The 15,894-nt window shown below is 39.5% G+C and overlaps 6 protein-coding genes across 11 annotated transcripts in view; 2 read left to right on the top strand and 4 right to left on the bottom strand.

The window, feature by feature from the left end:
- Positions 1-2,486, bottom strand: part of LOC115622336 (MAP/microtubule affinity-regulating kinase 3) — a 32,751-nt gene extending 30,265 nt beyond the window's left edge. For all 5 annotated transcript variants that reach the window (XM_030516360.1, XM_030516390.1, XM_030516377.1 and 2 more), the window contains exon 1: positions 2,350-2,486. The gene's annotated coding sequence lies outside the window, so the exon portion shown is untranslated. The remainder of the gene's footprint in view (positions 1-2,349) is intronic.
- Positions 388-2,472, bottom strand: LOC115622465 (meiotic recombination protein W68). Of its 2 annotated transcripts, none has more exons than XM_030516417.1 (3): positions 2,350-2,472; positions 1,083-1,531; positions 388-1,025 (listed from the first exon to the last, which is right to left on the bottom strand). In XM_030516417.1, the coding sequence occupies exons 2-3, from the start codon at positions 1,471-1,473 to the stop codon at positions 397-399; spliced, it is 1,020 nt and encodes a 339-aa protein (XP_030372277.1). In that variant the 5' UTR covers positions 1,474-1,531; positions 2,350-2,472; the 3' UTR covers positions 388-396. The 2 variants fall into 2 exon arrangements, with proteins under 2 accessions (XP_030372277.1, XP_030372271.1); XM_030516411.1 differs by having other exon boundaries at positions 1,083-1,567; positions 2,350-2,450.
- Positions 2,487-3,438: 952 nt separating the features above from the next.
- Positions 3,439-7,305, top strand: LOC115629260 (tubulin beta-1 chain). Its single transcript, XM_030525686.1, has 2 exons — positions 3,439-3,595; positions 5,886-7,305. Exons 1-2 carry the CDS (start codon positions 3,539-3,541, stop codon positions 7,170-7,172), a joined length of 1,344 nt encoding a protein of 447 aa, XP_030381546.1. The 5' UTR covers positions 3,439-3,538; the 3' UTR covers positions 7,173-7,305.
- A 560-nt stretch (positions 7,306-7,865) lies between these two features.
- Positions 7,866-8,850, top strand: LOC115620074 (elongin-C). Its single transcript, XM_030513236.1, has 3 exons — positions 7,866-7,951; positions 8,020-8,231; positions 8,640-8,850. Exons 2-3 carry the CDS (start codon positions 8,020-8,022, stop codon positions 8,779-8,781), a joined length of 354 nt encoding a protein of 117 aa, XP_030369096.1. The 5' UTR covers positions 7,866-7,951; the 3' UTR covers positions 8,782-8,850.
- Positions 8,851-9,527: 677 nt separating this feature from the next.
- On the bottom strand, positions 9,528-10,633 carry LOC115620073 (60S ribosomal protein L11). The gene is made up of 4 exons (XM_030513235.1): positions 10,613-10,633; positions 10,309-10,440; positions 9,949-10,246; positions 9,528-9,722 (listed from the first exon to the last, which is right to left on the bottom strand). Exons 1-4 carry the CDS (start codon positions 10,616-10,618, stop codon positions 9,595-9,597), a joined length of 564 nt encoding a protein of 187 aa, XP_030369095.1. The 5' UTR covers positions 10,619-10,633; the 3' UTR covers positions 9,528-9,594.
- Positions 10,634-11,559: 926 nt separating this feature from the next.
- On the bottom strand, positions 11,560-15,804 carry LOC115634268 (transcription elongation factor SPT5). The gene is made up of 13 exons (XM_030531895.1): positions 15,700-15,804; positions 15,231-15,597; positions 15,050-15,174; positions 14,848-14,985; positions 14,332-14,782; positions 14,198-14,268; positions 13,965-14,131; positions 13,725-13,897; positions 13,402-13,655; positions 13,138-13,333; positions 12,765-13,080; positions 12,287-12,694; positions 11,560-12,219 (listed from the first exon to the last, which is right to left on the bottom strand). The coding sequence occupies exons 2-13, from the start codon at positions 15,582-15,584 to the stop codon at positions 11,651-11,653; spliced, it is 3,222 nt and encodes a 1,073-aa protein (XP_030387755.1). The 5' UTR covers positions 15,585-15,597; positions 15,700-15,804; the 3' UTR covers positions 11,560-11,650.
- Positions 15,805-15,894: the final 90 nt, after the last annotated feature.

Genomic DNA, 15,894 nt, shown 5'->3' with positions numbered 1-15,894 from the left:
AATTTAAATTTATTACTATATTATCTTTAATGAATTATTTGCTATTCAATATTCAAATCAATAATGTACTTGCTACAGCCTTTAAAGACAGACTATTAATAGATGAATTATGCCCATTTACATATATTGCTGTGCTTTTATTATCCTTAACTCAAATATTAGATAGTCGAATTCCGTGGTGCCAAGCCATCTCAATTATAAAATATAATATTAATGCGTATTTAATGAAAATGTTCACTTCAAAGAACATGTTTTCGACAAATGTTTAACACGTTTTATTATGTGGACTTAAACGTAGGAAAAACACAACATAATGATATAAGATATTCCATTTTGCAAGCCCTGATAATCTTAATATATTCATATATAAATGTATTGCTGTTTAAATTTATGTTTTTACAGATACAAATTTCGTTTAATTTTATTTGGTATATAGTCAATGCTTAAGAATTCCGTAACACTCTCTATTTCGGCTTTTAATTGTAATCGCTGCAGCGTATATAGTTCACGTTGTACACCCAAACTGATATTACTGCGACCAAGAATGTCGCTTATTTTCTTGTTGTCAGAATTGCTAAGTGATACTGCACATTTAGAAAGATTTGCTATCTCGGAGGGGTGCAAGCCAATCCATCGTATCATCGGGGTAGAAATACAATTTGATATAAAACTTAAGGTCTGTGACCCGTTCTGGTATACAAGCATTATGTCAATGCCAAATGGATCAGCATCAACTAGGATATACGACGGCAAATTGTACTCGACTGCTAGCTTATGAACAATGCACCTAGTGCTTACATCCGGGTAGCCTTTACCGGTCAGCAAAATAAATTTAGAGCCAAAAGTGTCGAATACATTATGGTCCAAAAGACTCTGAAACACAGATTCTTTTTCGACGATCAACACAAACTCAGCCTGTGTATCAATGTGTTCCACTATCTCTAGATCTGAAGGCAACGAAATAGGCCCACAGTATACGCTGCAGTCTAATATATCGCCATTTCCCAAAAACAATTTAATGTCACCTGAAAAATAAAAAGCTATAAATCGATAAATTTAATTAATTAAGCATCTATTCTTACCTGCCATTAAGCCCTTGGTCGCCGAGAGTATTCCCAAATGGCTTGGTACTGAGTTAAGCATTCGGCAGACATCTATCTTCGCTCTCACAATATGGAGCTGTGTTCTAATTAATTGAACGTTTCGGTAATAGAGTCCTCGCGCGGTACAACTACCGCCATTAATTAGCAGGCGATGGACCTCGGCAAAAACAAAAACCACTAAGCAAAATCGGTGTCGACTGTTGCTTTTTTTATATGCGACATTTCGATATAATGGACTCCCGTCATCACTTGCTGTTATCGGAAGATTCGGCACCTTAAGTGTGCCATCTTGTTGAGATATAAGACTTTTGACCAGGTGAAGTACGATTTGCTCTACTTTGTCTAATAGTTCACTTTTTTCAGCAGACATCTTTCTAAATTTTGATACTCGGATTATGCTGTATGGATTCCGTTGGAATAAATGTGTCCTTTTTTCGTTAACAAGAACTCGGATTAATCGCTATCTGTTGATCAAATTAATTGTAACTTATATATATGTAATGTATATATACATATGTATATATAGAACCGCGCCTCTTTTAATTGAAAATATACAACTATTGCATCGCTTTTATATTTGAATCTCAGCAAATATATGTACGTTTCTTTGTTCACATATGAGTACATACAAATGTACACCAATCCACACTTATGTATGAACATATTACATATCTACATACATATGTATACTCTGAAGTGGGAGCTCGCTAACACGCCCCTTTTCGCTTCAGAGAAGCATGGGTTATATCCTTAACTGCGTATTTAATTTCCGCTAAGACTACATACAGTACAACTTCTATATATCCTAAAACGTTTGTAGTGAAGGGAAAATCATGTATTCATCGCCACGCAACATTTTAGCTGGTTAAAAATAATTTAAAAAGGTGCTTGATAGCTAAAAATATGTACACCAAAAATTCCCTTCAGTAAATACAAATGTTTTTAGGAATTAAATCAAATGTAAACTCATACACACATGGACAGTAGTACATAATTTATATAAATTTCTTTATTTCGTCTAACTTTTATGTGCAGAAAAGTACTCGTTGTTACAAAGCACGCATCGAGACTATTTTGTCTACGTATAAGAGGGCGGGGGCGGGCATGGTGTATGCGCAAGGTGGGATGAGCGGAGGCAGACAACGCCAACGAATGGAAAAGAAAAACTAGCGAAAAAGCAAACAGAATGGCAGCCCCTTTAAATATCGATTTGTTGGCTCGCCATCCGTTTCCACACAGTACTTACCAATAATACAAATTCCCAGAGTGGAACTGCCAAGATTGATTGGGCGTGAAAAGGTCCCCTTTGCAACATTAAGTTATAGAGATGCCATCTGTAGTCTTTGTCCTTATCTCATTATCATTGATGTAACACAGTATTATTTAATTTCTTTCCCGAATTCCCAAACTGAACAACGCCAATTGGTAGCAGAAGGCCGACTTTTACCGAACACTGTCGACGACACAGACACACCGAAATGCAAATGCAATACATATATACACCACTACTGGGATTTTCACAAATTCTTTTCACTTTCCAATCAGAAATTGTATTAACATTAAGCCAGCTAACCACGACTATTTAATTTGGCCACAAGAATTTCGACAAGATTTTTGTGATTGCCTTTTATATAAATACGCTCACTACGAACTTTTTCTTTAGTTTTGCTTGCCCTTCACCAACCCATCTACATTGTACACTTTTTTCGAATGGGGGCCGTGCAGAGTAACTTGATATAGAGCGACGAAAAATTCGTCAATTTATTTTTGTATATTGGGCAGCACTCAGCATATCAATTATGATGTGCATAGCGATCCGCAGAGTTCGCAGATTCCTACATTTATTCCCTAATGCGTTTAAGTAACTCGTATCGCCACAAGTTCGTACTTTTTACGTGTTTTTTATACATATATATAAAATGAAAATGGCAGCCGTAGCCGTACTTTGTGATGACAGCAGCAGCAGCGAACCACCGTATCATACCAATGAGCATTTGTTCGCATGAAATTGAGAACAATCGATTAAGCATCGATGTACATCGCATAAAATCGAATAAAATAGTTTGTAGGAAATTGCAGTGCAATAGAAGCAATTCGTTGTTAGCATTGTCTAGAAATTTAAAATGAACCATAACAATTTCTGTATAAATGCTGTATAAAATCTGCCTATAATATTACAATCCTTATTCCAAATGCTTTTTAGGCATCGCCTTCTTTACTTTATTTTAGTTTACGCCTTATTATCGCCTATCGGTGAAGCATCGATATCCAAAGTACTCGCCATCCGCTTTAAACGCATTATAAATAAGGTTTATCAACTTGATTTGAACTCAGACAGTATTCGTCGTGTGAAGCGGAAAGACTATATTAGAGAGCTGCAAGCAGGAATTAATTAATTTTAAGTAAAAAGTGTTTAAAGTTTATACAAATACAAAATGAGGGAAATCGTACACATTCAAGCTGGACAGTGCGGCAACCAAATTGGAGCCAAGGTATGCTTTTTTCCATTTAGTTAAATGCACTTGTATGGAATTTACTAGATGTAGCTATAAATCGCAAAGTACAGTTACCAATATGGCGTCATTTGGCACTGGTGGTGCCATGTGGCAAAACTTATAAGGCCACCGGCACTTACAGCCGGGTGGGCGCACAGCTGCGTCTATTTACTTAGTTAAAACCCTTAAATGTGTTGTATTTTACAAAATTTCTCCTAAATTTGTATTCAAATATTGGTTTTTCGCGCTTTGTTTTCCCGGCATACGGTCACGCCCAATCATACAGCTACGTAAATACATACAAATACTTAGTGTTTGTCGGTCTGAGATGCCAATTTCAATGTTATTTACTTTAAGATTAAAATGGTTTAACTATTGACACGTAGCCTGGGTTTGCTTACTCGTAATATGTATGTATAAGTGAGTCATTTTCACTCCCCATTCTGAAAACGTTCAAATTTTCTGTGTGTCGGCCGGTTTTCGCCGCTATATGTATGTGTTGTTCCAAAGAGAAAGATAAAACATGACGTCATTTGTACCTAAAATGGCTGAACCGGTTGCCGTTGACCGGTTCATAACCGCATACTATGTTTGGGGTATGTACAAATGTGCATATATATATGTATACAGTTAACTGTAATCGTCTATGTGCTTAACATTAGAATGCTGCTTTCTAAATTCGTTGCTTTCTCTTTGGGCGTAATGCTCAAAAAACTCTGTTCTCTTAACAGGCAGCAATTTCATTTTGAGTTCTGTTCATAGACCAGTATTCTATTTTTTACTTTAAGTAAATAGATACATATGTACATACATTTACTTCTTTCATACAAAATGCAGCTGCACTTTTTACATATACGACCGGTATAGGCACAAATATGAATGTTTGTACATACATGTGTACATTTGTAAATATGTATGCAATGCAACTTAAAGTTATTTTTGTGAGCGAGAACGAGGCAGAAATTGTGTATGCCATGGTAACGCCGTCATCGTCGTTCTGTAACCATGGAGGAATTTGTGGCACATACAAAACACGAACATAATGACACACCCAAGGGCGTCGCTCGGTACACATGCGTATAGGCGGTGGCCCTGCCATCATCCTATCTCTGTCTTGTTGCGAACTCGCTGCGTCATCCTTCAGAAAATCGATACACCATAACCATTATTGTCCTTTAAATAGGAACGAAAAACAACCCCTATCATAGAAAAAAAGTAGCAGCTGCAACATACATTCTGTATATACATTTTTACTTGCACATAATCTTGTATTTGCATGTATAGTATACATATATATAAGTATATGAATGTATGTATTTATGTTTGCAGTGAGTGGGCAAGCATTACCGGCGATGACCGGTTTTGCAATAAATTCAATTAAATTTTGTCTGTCTCTTAAATTGATTGCCGTCATGAAAACGATGGTTTCAGATATACCAGCTAAATCCTGACCATCCTACATAGTGTTTTATATATTTCTCCCGCATTTCTTCAAGCAACAGCTTTCTTTTTGAGCTGGGAGGTTTATTTGTTTATGTCTCATAAACAGTGATTAAAATTTGGGACTCAGAAATTACGTAATGCTCTAAATAAATCAATGTTGTGCGCCATATGGTCGTTCTTTAGCGGTTCACAGAGCTTTAGCTCAACATAGGGGCAATGATACCTATCACCAAACCCGTCGTCATTTAATTTTTGTATGTAGGCTGCTCTCGATGATGTAAGCCTGTTTGTGTGAAATGTTGATGAAGTCAGTTTAAGTCTACACACTTATATGTATGTGTGGGTAGTACATACGTATGGGAGGAAAGTCTGAGGTCGCGCTTTAAGCTCTTTTTTATTTTATTTTTTTATTTATTTATTACTGTAGCCGATAGTTGTGTGTGGGGGAAGAAACGAGACTTATATTGTTGCCTGCCTACACTAACAGAAACAAATTACGAATTACTGCTAAGATCGCCAAGGCAGCGACAGCTGCCGCGTTTGCTGTTCGAGTCGACAGCCCACGCTTTTGTCTACGTCTGTAGCGACAAAATGATGACGTTATCGTCAACGATGTCTCATAAACTACTTACCAAAAATGGTATCTGCAATGGGGATATGTTAATCATGGCTCAGGCCATACAAAGAGCGATGTTGGTGGTGGAACTGTGTTTAAATCGATTTAATACCGACATTTATGTGTATGTACATACATAGACATACACCTAAATATACATACATACACAATATGGCAGAAAAGCTAACAACCTAAATATAACGTCCTGTTTTCATTGATTTTTTACAGTTCTGGGAAATCATCTCGGACGAGCACGGTATTGATGCCACCGGTGCATACCATGGCGACAGCGACCTGCAATTGGAGCGCATCAATGTATACTACAATGAAGCGTCCGGTGGCAAATATGTGCCACGTGCCGTTCTTGTTGATCTGGAACCTGGTACCATGGATTCCGTGCGCTCTGGCCCATTCGGCCAGATCTTCAGGCCCGACAACTTTGTGTTCGGCCAGTCTGGTGCTGGCAACAACTGGGCCAAGGGTCATTACACAGAAGGCGCTGAGTTGGTCGATTCGGTGCTGGATGTTGTTCGCAAAGAGGCTGAATCGTGTGACTGCCTTCAAGGCTTCCAGCTCACACACTCGCTGGGTGGCGGCACCGGTTCCGGTATGGGTACCCTTCTGATTTCCAAGATCCGCGAAGAATATCCCGATAGAATCATGAACACATACTCGGTTGTGCCCTCACCAAAAGTGTCAGACACCGTTGTTGAGCCCTACAACGCCACACTCTCTGTACACCAGCTGGTCGAAAACACAGACGAGACCTACTGCATCGATAATGAAGCTCTCTACGATATCTGTTTCCGTACGCTGAAGCTAACGACTCCCACTTATGGCGACTTAAACCATCTGGTTTCATTGACTATGTCCGGCGTTACGACCTGCCTCCGCTTCCCTGGCCAACTGAATGCTGATCTCCGCAAACTGGCTGTCAACATGGTTCCATTCCCTCGTCTTCATTTCTTCATGCCTGGCTTTGCACCCCTTACCTCCCGAGGCTCCCAGCAATATCGCGCACTGACCGTTCCTGAGCTTACCCAACAGATGTTCGATGCCAAGAACATGATGGCTGCCTGCGATCCCCGTCATGGTCGTTACCTGACCGTCGCCGCTATTTTCCGTGGCCGTATGTCGATGAAGGAAGTCGACGAACAAATGCTGAACATCCAGAACAAGAACAGCTCGTACTTCGTCGAATGGATCCCCAACAATGTTAAGACCGCTGTGTGCGACATTCCACCTCGTGGTCTGAAGATGTCGGCCACCTTCATTGGCAACTCGACCGCCATCCAGGAGCTTTTCAAGCGTATCTCTGAACAATTCACTGCTATGTTCCGTCGCAAGGCTTTCTTGCATTGGTACACAGGTGAGGGCATGGACGAGATGGAGTTCACTGAGGCTGAAAGCAACATGAATGACTTGGTATCTGAGTATCAGCAATACCAAGAAGCCACTGCCGACGAGGATGCCGAATTCGAAGAAGAACAAGAGGCTGAGGTCGACGAGAACTAAATTCACTCCAGTTTTGCGCAAAATAAGAAGACGAGAACAAGAATTAAGTTGTAAAATGTTTGTTCTTTTTTAACAACGTAATCAATAAAGTCAGATCCCATTTTGTTCACAAGTCTAATTACCGAAACGCAAATGAAGTATCTTTTAATTTTTCTGTACGATTAAGTTTGTTAAACTTGTTATTCGCGATGGCTGGTTAAGAGGTTAAGATCTTTTGCTTTCCTCAGTGCATGCAAGGCTTATTAAAAAGAAAAATATTGAGTGAAGGACCATTTTAAGGAATTATAATTCCTTTGTCACTGCAATACATACATATCTTGACTACGTCTCTTTAAAACTTTGAATATAGTTTTAACACGAACAAAATAAAATAAATTAACTAATCTTGTCAACGGCACCAACATTTTTGAATTTCGCCTTTGAGTTATGTTCCCAGCCTGAACTTTCCCTTCGAGCCTGGATTTCTTTCCTGCCGCTATGATGTAATTAGCAACTGTCACCCATACATACGAGGGAACGTAATCATATCATTTAATAAACTATGTAGCCATCACCATGAACGATGTTTCTAATGCGACTATATAGACCATAAAATCGTTATTATTGGTAGATTTTACAATTCCTGTATAGTTCGAAATGCGTTAAATCTAAAAATATATTGGACTTTTACAGCACTTAATTATACCAGGGCCGTCTCAAATCTGTAATGCAAATATTGTGGTATTTCCCAGCACTGGTACGATACGTATGTGTGTGTGTCGCTGACTGATTTTTGACAAGTAAGATAGAAAATAAATAAGAGTACATTTTCGCAAGCAAATTAAAAGGGCGAAAATTGTATATATAGATGATTGCAATGGATGAGCAGCGCAGCGATAAAATCTATGGCGGTTGCGAGGGACCGGACGCCATGTATGTTAAACTAATATCGTCCGACGGCCATGAGTTCATTGTAAAACGCGAACACGCTCTCACCTCTGGTACAATCAAGGCTATGTTATCCGGCCCAGGACAATTCGCCGAAAACGAGGCTAACGAAGTGCATTTCCGGGAAATTCCGTAAGTGTTATTCGCGGTTGTCCTATATGCAAAAATGATGTAGGCTCTAACGTACACACATGCATGCACACATGTATGCATTATGTGTAAATGAGTGTAACACAAATCCCCACATACATACAACAAATGACCCCTTGACCGGCTCTCGCAGTGCTTATTCGAAAACATAAATTTGCATTTATATAGACACGTGCTTAGACAGGACGTACATAAATTGACTTACATACATATATGTATGTATATACGTACTGTTTTGAATTAAATCCCAGAACACCGAATTAACCATTTCTTGAATGGGGCGAGCTTGCGTGGGTGCAATTAGTATGAATAATATTAATTCATTTTAAAGACATCGGTAAAGTTGTTTATTATCTGAACTCAATAGTTTACATTTTGATTTTCTTTCAGGTCACACGTTTTACAAAAGGTCTGCATGTATTTTACTTATAAAGTTCGTTACACCAACAGTTCAACCGAAATACCCGAATTTCCCATTGCACCCGAGATTGCTTTAGAGCTTCTGATGGCAGCTAACTTCCTAGATTGCTAAACTATTGGTTAACCTTATGATTAAAGAACAATTAAAGAAAGAACTTTGAATAAAGCTGATTAATATGCCTGTGTTAATTTTTAAATTAAAAACAATGTCTCGAAATCAGTAAATTTGACGGACAAGGGCATTGTAGGATCAATAATCTAATGAACTGTTGAAATTTTTGAATAAAAAAGAGTTCAGCTTTTTAATTTGAAAGTGACGTTTTTGAATTTTGAATCCATTTATTTCCACTTAGCATGTGCCTTCAATTCGGTATCATAGCAGTTTTTTAACAGCGAAATATATTTTCATACATCAATAGCGACTCGTTCATTTTTTCCTTAGTCTATTCCCATTCCAAAGCTAAAAAACGAACACATGCTTAAAACTAAAATATCCTGCTGCTATTCGAATCCATAGATTTGTTTTCACGATGCTGTAATAAAGTCTTAATTACTACTGAAATAGCAAAAGGTTTAAATGGCAAGGAAATAAAAAAGCTAGACCTTAGTTAACTAAATCGTGGACAGCACGACGATGCGATTCACAATTCGTTGTGCCAAACTCCCATGCAAACAATATTCGAAAAGAGTCAGATTCCAGGCAATCGCCACACAATATCCCGGTCACGCACTTAAATGAGCAGAGTTATAGTTTCCAGCACACCAGCTATGTTAAACATTGGCTGTGAACTAATATTTCAAAACATCATTTGAATTTCCCGAGTTCACAGATCAAATCATTATTAAAACGAATTTGACTAACTTCTGACCTCAGTCACGTTTATTGTAGAATTTCTCATCTTAAAAAACTGCCGCACGATTGCTTCTATTTTTTGCTGTTCAAAATAATGCCATCGTATTTCTGTTGGAACCATTTCATGGCATCCTCTTTTGTCAGGCGGTGTGGGAAGCCAACGGTGCCAGATTTGCGTTTCCTGTGGGCCACGTTGTATCCTGAAAAAAAAGTATTGTTCGCTCAATTATCATATATATTAGAACAATGTAATTAAAAAACAATCTTGTTAAATCTGCACCGTATGAATATTTATTTAAATCCTTATTCAATTAAGCACAGTTTTTTTGATTTGCGCACATTTACTGAGCAACAAGACCGGACGAGTCAAAGGTGCCTAATTAAGTGCATCACACGCTCCGTATGTTAAAATATATGTTTACTCACCTGGACGTCCAAGGACAACGTAGAAGTCCAATCCATAGATACCGATGGAGGGATCATACTTGATACCCAAATCGATGTGTTCCTGGATACCAAAACCAAAGTTACCGGTAGCCGAGAAGTTATCGCGTCTCAACTCGTACTCGCGCACTTTCAGACCGCGCTCCAAGATCTCCTCGGCCTTAGCACCACGCACAGTGCAGTGTACGGCAATTTTTTCATTACGACGAATGCCAAAGGAACGCACTGTGTACCGAGCCTTTGAGAATACGGGCTGCTGACCAGTCAGCTGCTCCAACACCTGTGTACAAAGCGCCATGTCATTAATTCAGGAATTGTGGATGTTTCTATTATTGTACTTACCTTGGCGGCGCGCGTGAGTCTGTCACCAGATTCACCAACGCAAATGTTCAAGCACAACTTTCGGATGTGCAGATCCCGCATTGGGTTCTTCGCGGGATCGCGCTTGATTTTTGGTTCCTTCTTAGCAACTGCCTGCAATTGTATGAGAAATTTTCCATTTTAGAGTAATTGTTAAAACGAAATATTAATACAGTTATCAAATGTGCACTAAATACTGCATTTCCTTGTCATTGAATTTCACAAAAACATTAAATTGATCGCGATGCACAACAATTTACATAGCCGAAAAATTCCATAAACCTACCGCCATTATGGTATGTAGGAAAGAAAGGAAAAATGCGTGTTACAGTTCAGTGTCAACTAGAGGTGGCAGAATATCGATTGAGCTATCGATAGTATCGATTGTTCTAAATTGTGTACTGCTGCAGTGCACACCACCATGCCCCAGAGTCCATGTAGTGGCGAAGCTTTAGTCATCTCTATATATTCATGGCATGGGTAGTTCTGCAGGAAGTTAAATTCGATAGCTAATACAGTTGAATTTGTAATAGGAACGACCACTCTAAAACACATCTTATGCCGAAAGAAAGCGTTGTGTTTTGTCAAATTCTACCTTGAATGTAATGATACATAATTTTCTGCAATAATAATGAAATATTGCGGAATCGTATAGGACCATTAGAAAGCTGAAATTTCAATTAAGAAATTGGGAATTGTATCTCATTTGTACAAATTGAATAAAAACAAGAATGGAATACGGGGCTCAACTCCGAAAACCACTCCCACAATACAATTAATTGGAATATACATATACATACATATGTACAAAACTGATTTTTGTGAAAATCAAATTTATTTAATAAATATAATTAGGAATACATACATACATTTACATTGAGATTGTGTCTGTTTGCAGTGTCTGTGAGTTGAGCCAAAGCAACAGCAACAGCTGATGGAGAAGTTTGAGTAAAAATGCCCAGAATTACGGATGTTATCGAAATTCACTAATAATTGTGTGTGTGTGGGGGGGTGTAAAACACTTAATTTGCCTATAGGAGAATATAAATACCAGGTTTGGTCATTTTAGCTCTTATTTTCTGAGAGCGCAAGGCTCATTCAGACGGGCGGGCATGGCTATGTGTATCGATTCGTCTTGTTATACTGATCAGGAATATACAAACGTATGCTAAATACATTTCCGCTAAATTAGTAAAACAGGGTATAAATGAAATAAAATGAAAACAACACGTATTTAGTTTAAGAATATTGTTATAATATTTATTAATTTTTAAAATTTTTATAATGTTGGGTAATAAGAGTTTTGGGTAACATTTTTAGCCATTTAGTCAATAGACTTCATTTTGCACAAATGATTAATTGGTATCATCTTAACCTCCTCATTAATTTTGCAGACAAGAACGTCACCCTCTTGCTTTGACAGAACTCTGCCAACCGATTCCCTTTCTTCTCCATATATGACCTTAAACTCGTCACCGCTGTTTGGTGGCACCGGAGCCAAGTGCTCGCTAACAATGGAGACACTGCGATCTTCCTGGCGTAGAAACACAGAGCACACTCCGTTGGAAACTGTGCGAATGATACCAGTTTGACCAACTAAATCGGTATCGTCGTGTGTGTGAATCCTAACTTCAATGTCTGTGGTGCACCAGTCACCCATCGACGAATCCAAACTGGCACCTGGAGTTTGCGGATTATACGGTGATTGGGGTATACCTCCTGGAGTGTTTGGAGAGTATGTGGATGGCGATGGTGTATTCATGTAGCCAACCGGATATGGTGAAGGTGCCGGACTGGGGCTCGGGTTGAAAGGGCTATAGCTCCTGTCCGAACCGTAAAGAGTGCCTGGTGTTTGAGGGGCGAACTGCGACGTCATTTGATAGCCAGGAGTGCCTGAAGAAAACATAATTTAAAAAGCAATATAATACCATTTTATAATAATTAAGTAACCAAATATTACTTGGATTATATCCAGGGCTGGGACTTGGTTCTTCAAGTGAATAATCGAAATCGTTGTTCCGTGCTGGTGTTGTATTGGCTGTGGGATCCCATGCACCATGTCGAGGTGTCATGCTTCCATCATGAGATGGCGTCATTGTGCCATAAGGAGTGCGAGTGTCTGTATCCCAATTCGGTGTTTGACTTCCAACCAGAGGAGTCTTTGAGCCAGCTGCTGTATAGCTTGGAGTTTGCGCACCGTAACCGGGTGTACGTGCTGGCGTGCGTCCATAGGTAGACACGCTGCCTTCCTTGCCGGGCACACCTACAATAGCTATGTGATTGCGATCTACTGAGATTGTTTGGCACGAGGTGTGCAATTCCACGCGAGCAGTGCTCTCAGTTGCATCTTTTACAATACCAACAGCGCCTAGAATGTTATTCATTAGGGGAAGATTAGGTTATATTGCCTACAAATGATTAACAATGTTAAATAATACCTTTATAGGGTCCTCCACTAATCTTAATTGTCTTTCCCAAAATTTCACGGTCACGTGTCACTCGGAATCCACCACGGCCGCCGCGTTGTCCACCACGTCCACCGCGACCACCAGACGGATGCATCGGCGATTGTATGCGTGGCGACATGAATCCCAATCCGCCCAGAGTGCTGGCATTGTTCACATTCGTCTTACTACCTCCGGCCAGTTGTAAATGGCGTGTCTTGCACACAAAAATGCCACCGTTTTCGGTGTACATGCGACAATGGAGAAAAGCCAAGCTACGATACAGATGCTTAATCTCGCCAGACCGACCCTAAAAATTAGAATGTTATCAGTTGTTCATTTGTTTGCGACACAAGCTACCACTCACAGCATGTGGACCTTCCATAACTTTAACGATATCGCGACGACGAATCTGGTTTTGATCGGCGTCCAGGGCGACGGTGTTGCGATTTTCGCGTCGCTTGTGCAGAGCAGTAGGTTTGCACTCGATACATTTGCCATTCATGCCCAAAACATGGAAGTTCTCACGCTCCAAACGCACTATAACGCCCACATTTTGCGAGCTTTTAAAATGTAATTGAAAATTATTATTATTACGCTCGTTTCGCAAATCTATATTCGAATATCTTACTCAAGTTGAACCAAATCGCCCCATTGGAATTGTCCGAGGCAATCAACGCCCGTTGCTACATCGGAACAAAGCTGTAAGTCACGAGGTAAAACCTCTAGCTCGTGGTTGGTTAAATCTGACACGAGCACAACACGCGAGGGTTCCACGCGTATAATTAACCCAGTTTCGCCTTCATAACGACCGGCCAATACTCTTGCGTGGTCACCAGTTTTAAAATATTTTCGTAGCTCGCTGGCTTTAAAAATCAATGGATCCTTAAAACAAAAACATTGAACATTTTAATAACATTATAAAGCAACGATTAAAGGCAATTTGAAGCATACCTTTAAATCTTGATGCTTGGGCATAACCGTAATCATAGCGCCGTCAATAGCAACTATCTTAGCTTGTAAGTTTTCCAAGTCACCGACACAAACTTCCACATTATCGCCCATCGAGAAAGTATGAGCTACCGTGGGGTCATCTTTAACAGCACCCACGATTTCCAAGTTTACCTCTGTTAACGAATAAGAAACCCACAGTCTGCTAATGTATTTAGTTTTTTCACGAAATTGTTGATTTACCTTCTGGCGACTCTTCGAACCGCTCCAATTCTGCTAGCGTCGGTTTAACGCCATCAGACAAAATAGCTGACATTGTGAAGTTTTTATAAAGAAATCCTTTTCTTGAATACCGATTACCCTCAAAAAGTAAGAAATCGCCATCTGAGTGTACTTCACCTCCAATAGCTCTGTAATTTTTTGTTATTGATAATCGTTCCATATTTAAATATAGTACAATTAATATAAAGACATACCTTACAGCTTCTGGATCGAATGGTTTTGCTGGCGGGCGGCGTTTCTTTTTACGCTTTCCATCGTCAGTTTCCTAAGATGAATTCCTTTTGTTTAAATCTAGCTTACATAGCTTACATGCAAATATAATTCTTACCGTGGCTGTAGTTCTGAGAGCTCCACGCATTCGGGTATAATCAATACGTGGAAGTAACTTTAGATGCACCTGATTTTGCGCCAAATCTACGTAATCCACTTGTGCAATGTCATCCTTGTAAAGTCCTCGCTTTAAGCGCACCCACTGTTTCACTTTCAGGCCAACCTGCTCCTTTACCACTTTCAGGACATCCGTCATTTCCTTAATGGGCACCATTTCCTGTTTCCATTTCCCCATACGCAAGTTGCCCACATTTTCGATAGCTGTCTTTACGTGAGTCTGCTTGTAAGCTTCCAAGTAAATATATCCCTTTACGCCCTCGGGCGCAATTATTGATTTAATTTGTAATGGATCATCCGTGTTTAAGTACGTTAAATATTTTCTCATCAATAACAAAGCCGTTGCTTTCTCTTCTCCTATTCGACACTTTACCATCCATAGATTGGGATCCCTAGATGCATAAAATTATTGGTAAAAAAGAAAAACTGCAGTGATGATCATACAAAATGTACGTACTTGATGCCCGGCAAAAGAGTTTGTTGTGTGATTTCATCCGACATTTCCTCACCACCATCTCCAAAGTGGCGCTTTGCTATTGATTCATCAGCATATTTTTTTCTCAAATACTCCTCAATTTCGTCTTCTTTTTGGGTGCTATATAATAACATTTTTATAAATTATGTTCGTGTTACAACAATGTTTATTTTTCTCTACTTACTCCCATAAATTGGTACCTCTCCGTCTTATTTCTATGTCTCTAGCTGTTGGGCCCAATTCATCAATTTCGTTACCCACGATGCCTATTTCATTAGCACCTTCTTCCCATTCATCGTCCTCATCGACCTAGCAAAATTAGAAGTTAATTTATAAGACATATAACGTCTATTCAAGGACGTTACCTCATCATCCACTTCGGCTTCGTCAATAATAAATCCACCGAAACGCTCCTTCTTCTTCTTTTTACGTGGATGATCATCCTCGTTCTCCTCCTCTTCATATTCCTCTGAGTCAATATCTTCTCCGGGAGGCTCCTCCTCCGACTCTTCGCTCTTGCGTCGGTTTCCACGCCCGTGGCCATGAGGCGATTCTGACCCAGAGCCTGAATGCCCTGATCGAGAACGTGACCTTGATCTAGACGACCTGGACCTGGACATTGATCTTGACCTGGATCGGGCGCTTCGCTGCGACTTGTTAGATATTGACCCATCCTCAGAGCCACTATCGGACATATTGCTTACTTCAGAGTCCGACATTTGTGCGCTGGCGCTGCATTGTGTAAAGAAAAGGAAACTTTACTAAGTAAATACTTTAAAACACGATAATATTTCGTTTTAAAATTAATATTATGTACAAATGAATACAACCAACCAAAAAAATTATGTCAGAGGGTTGCAAACGCGTTGAAAATGAAAACAAAATATAATTTCACAGCGAACTTCCACGCAGCAAAAGTGCTCGACGCTTGTATATTGGGCCTAGAGCTGGCAAACCATCGATTGTATCTTCCCACTTATCTAATCGATAGCGGAGTACTAAAAGCAGCTCCGCTTATTGTTTCAACCC

The sequence above is a fragment of the Scaptodrosophila lebanonensis genome, unplaced genomic scaffold (genome assembly GCF_003285725.1).
Source record: "Scaptodrosophila lebanonensis strain 11010-0011.00,11010-0021.00 unplaced genomic scaffold, SlebRS2 tig00000001-arrow-pilon, whole genome shotgun sequence".
Taxonomy (NCBI): domain Eukaryota; kingdom Metazoa; phylum Arthropoda; class Insecta; order Diptera; family Drosophilidae; genus Scaptodrosophila; species Scaptodrosophila lebanonensis.
Note: the sequence above shows the minus strand (reverse complement) of the source record. Positions and strands in the feature narration are given on the sequence as shown.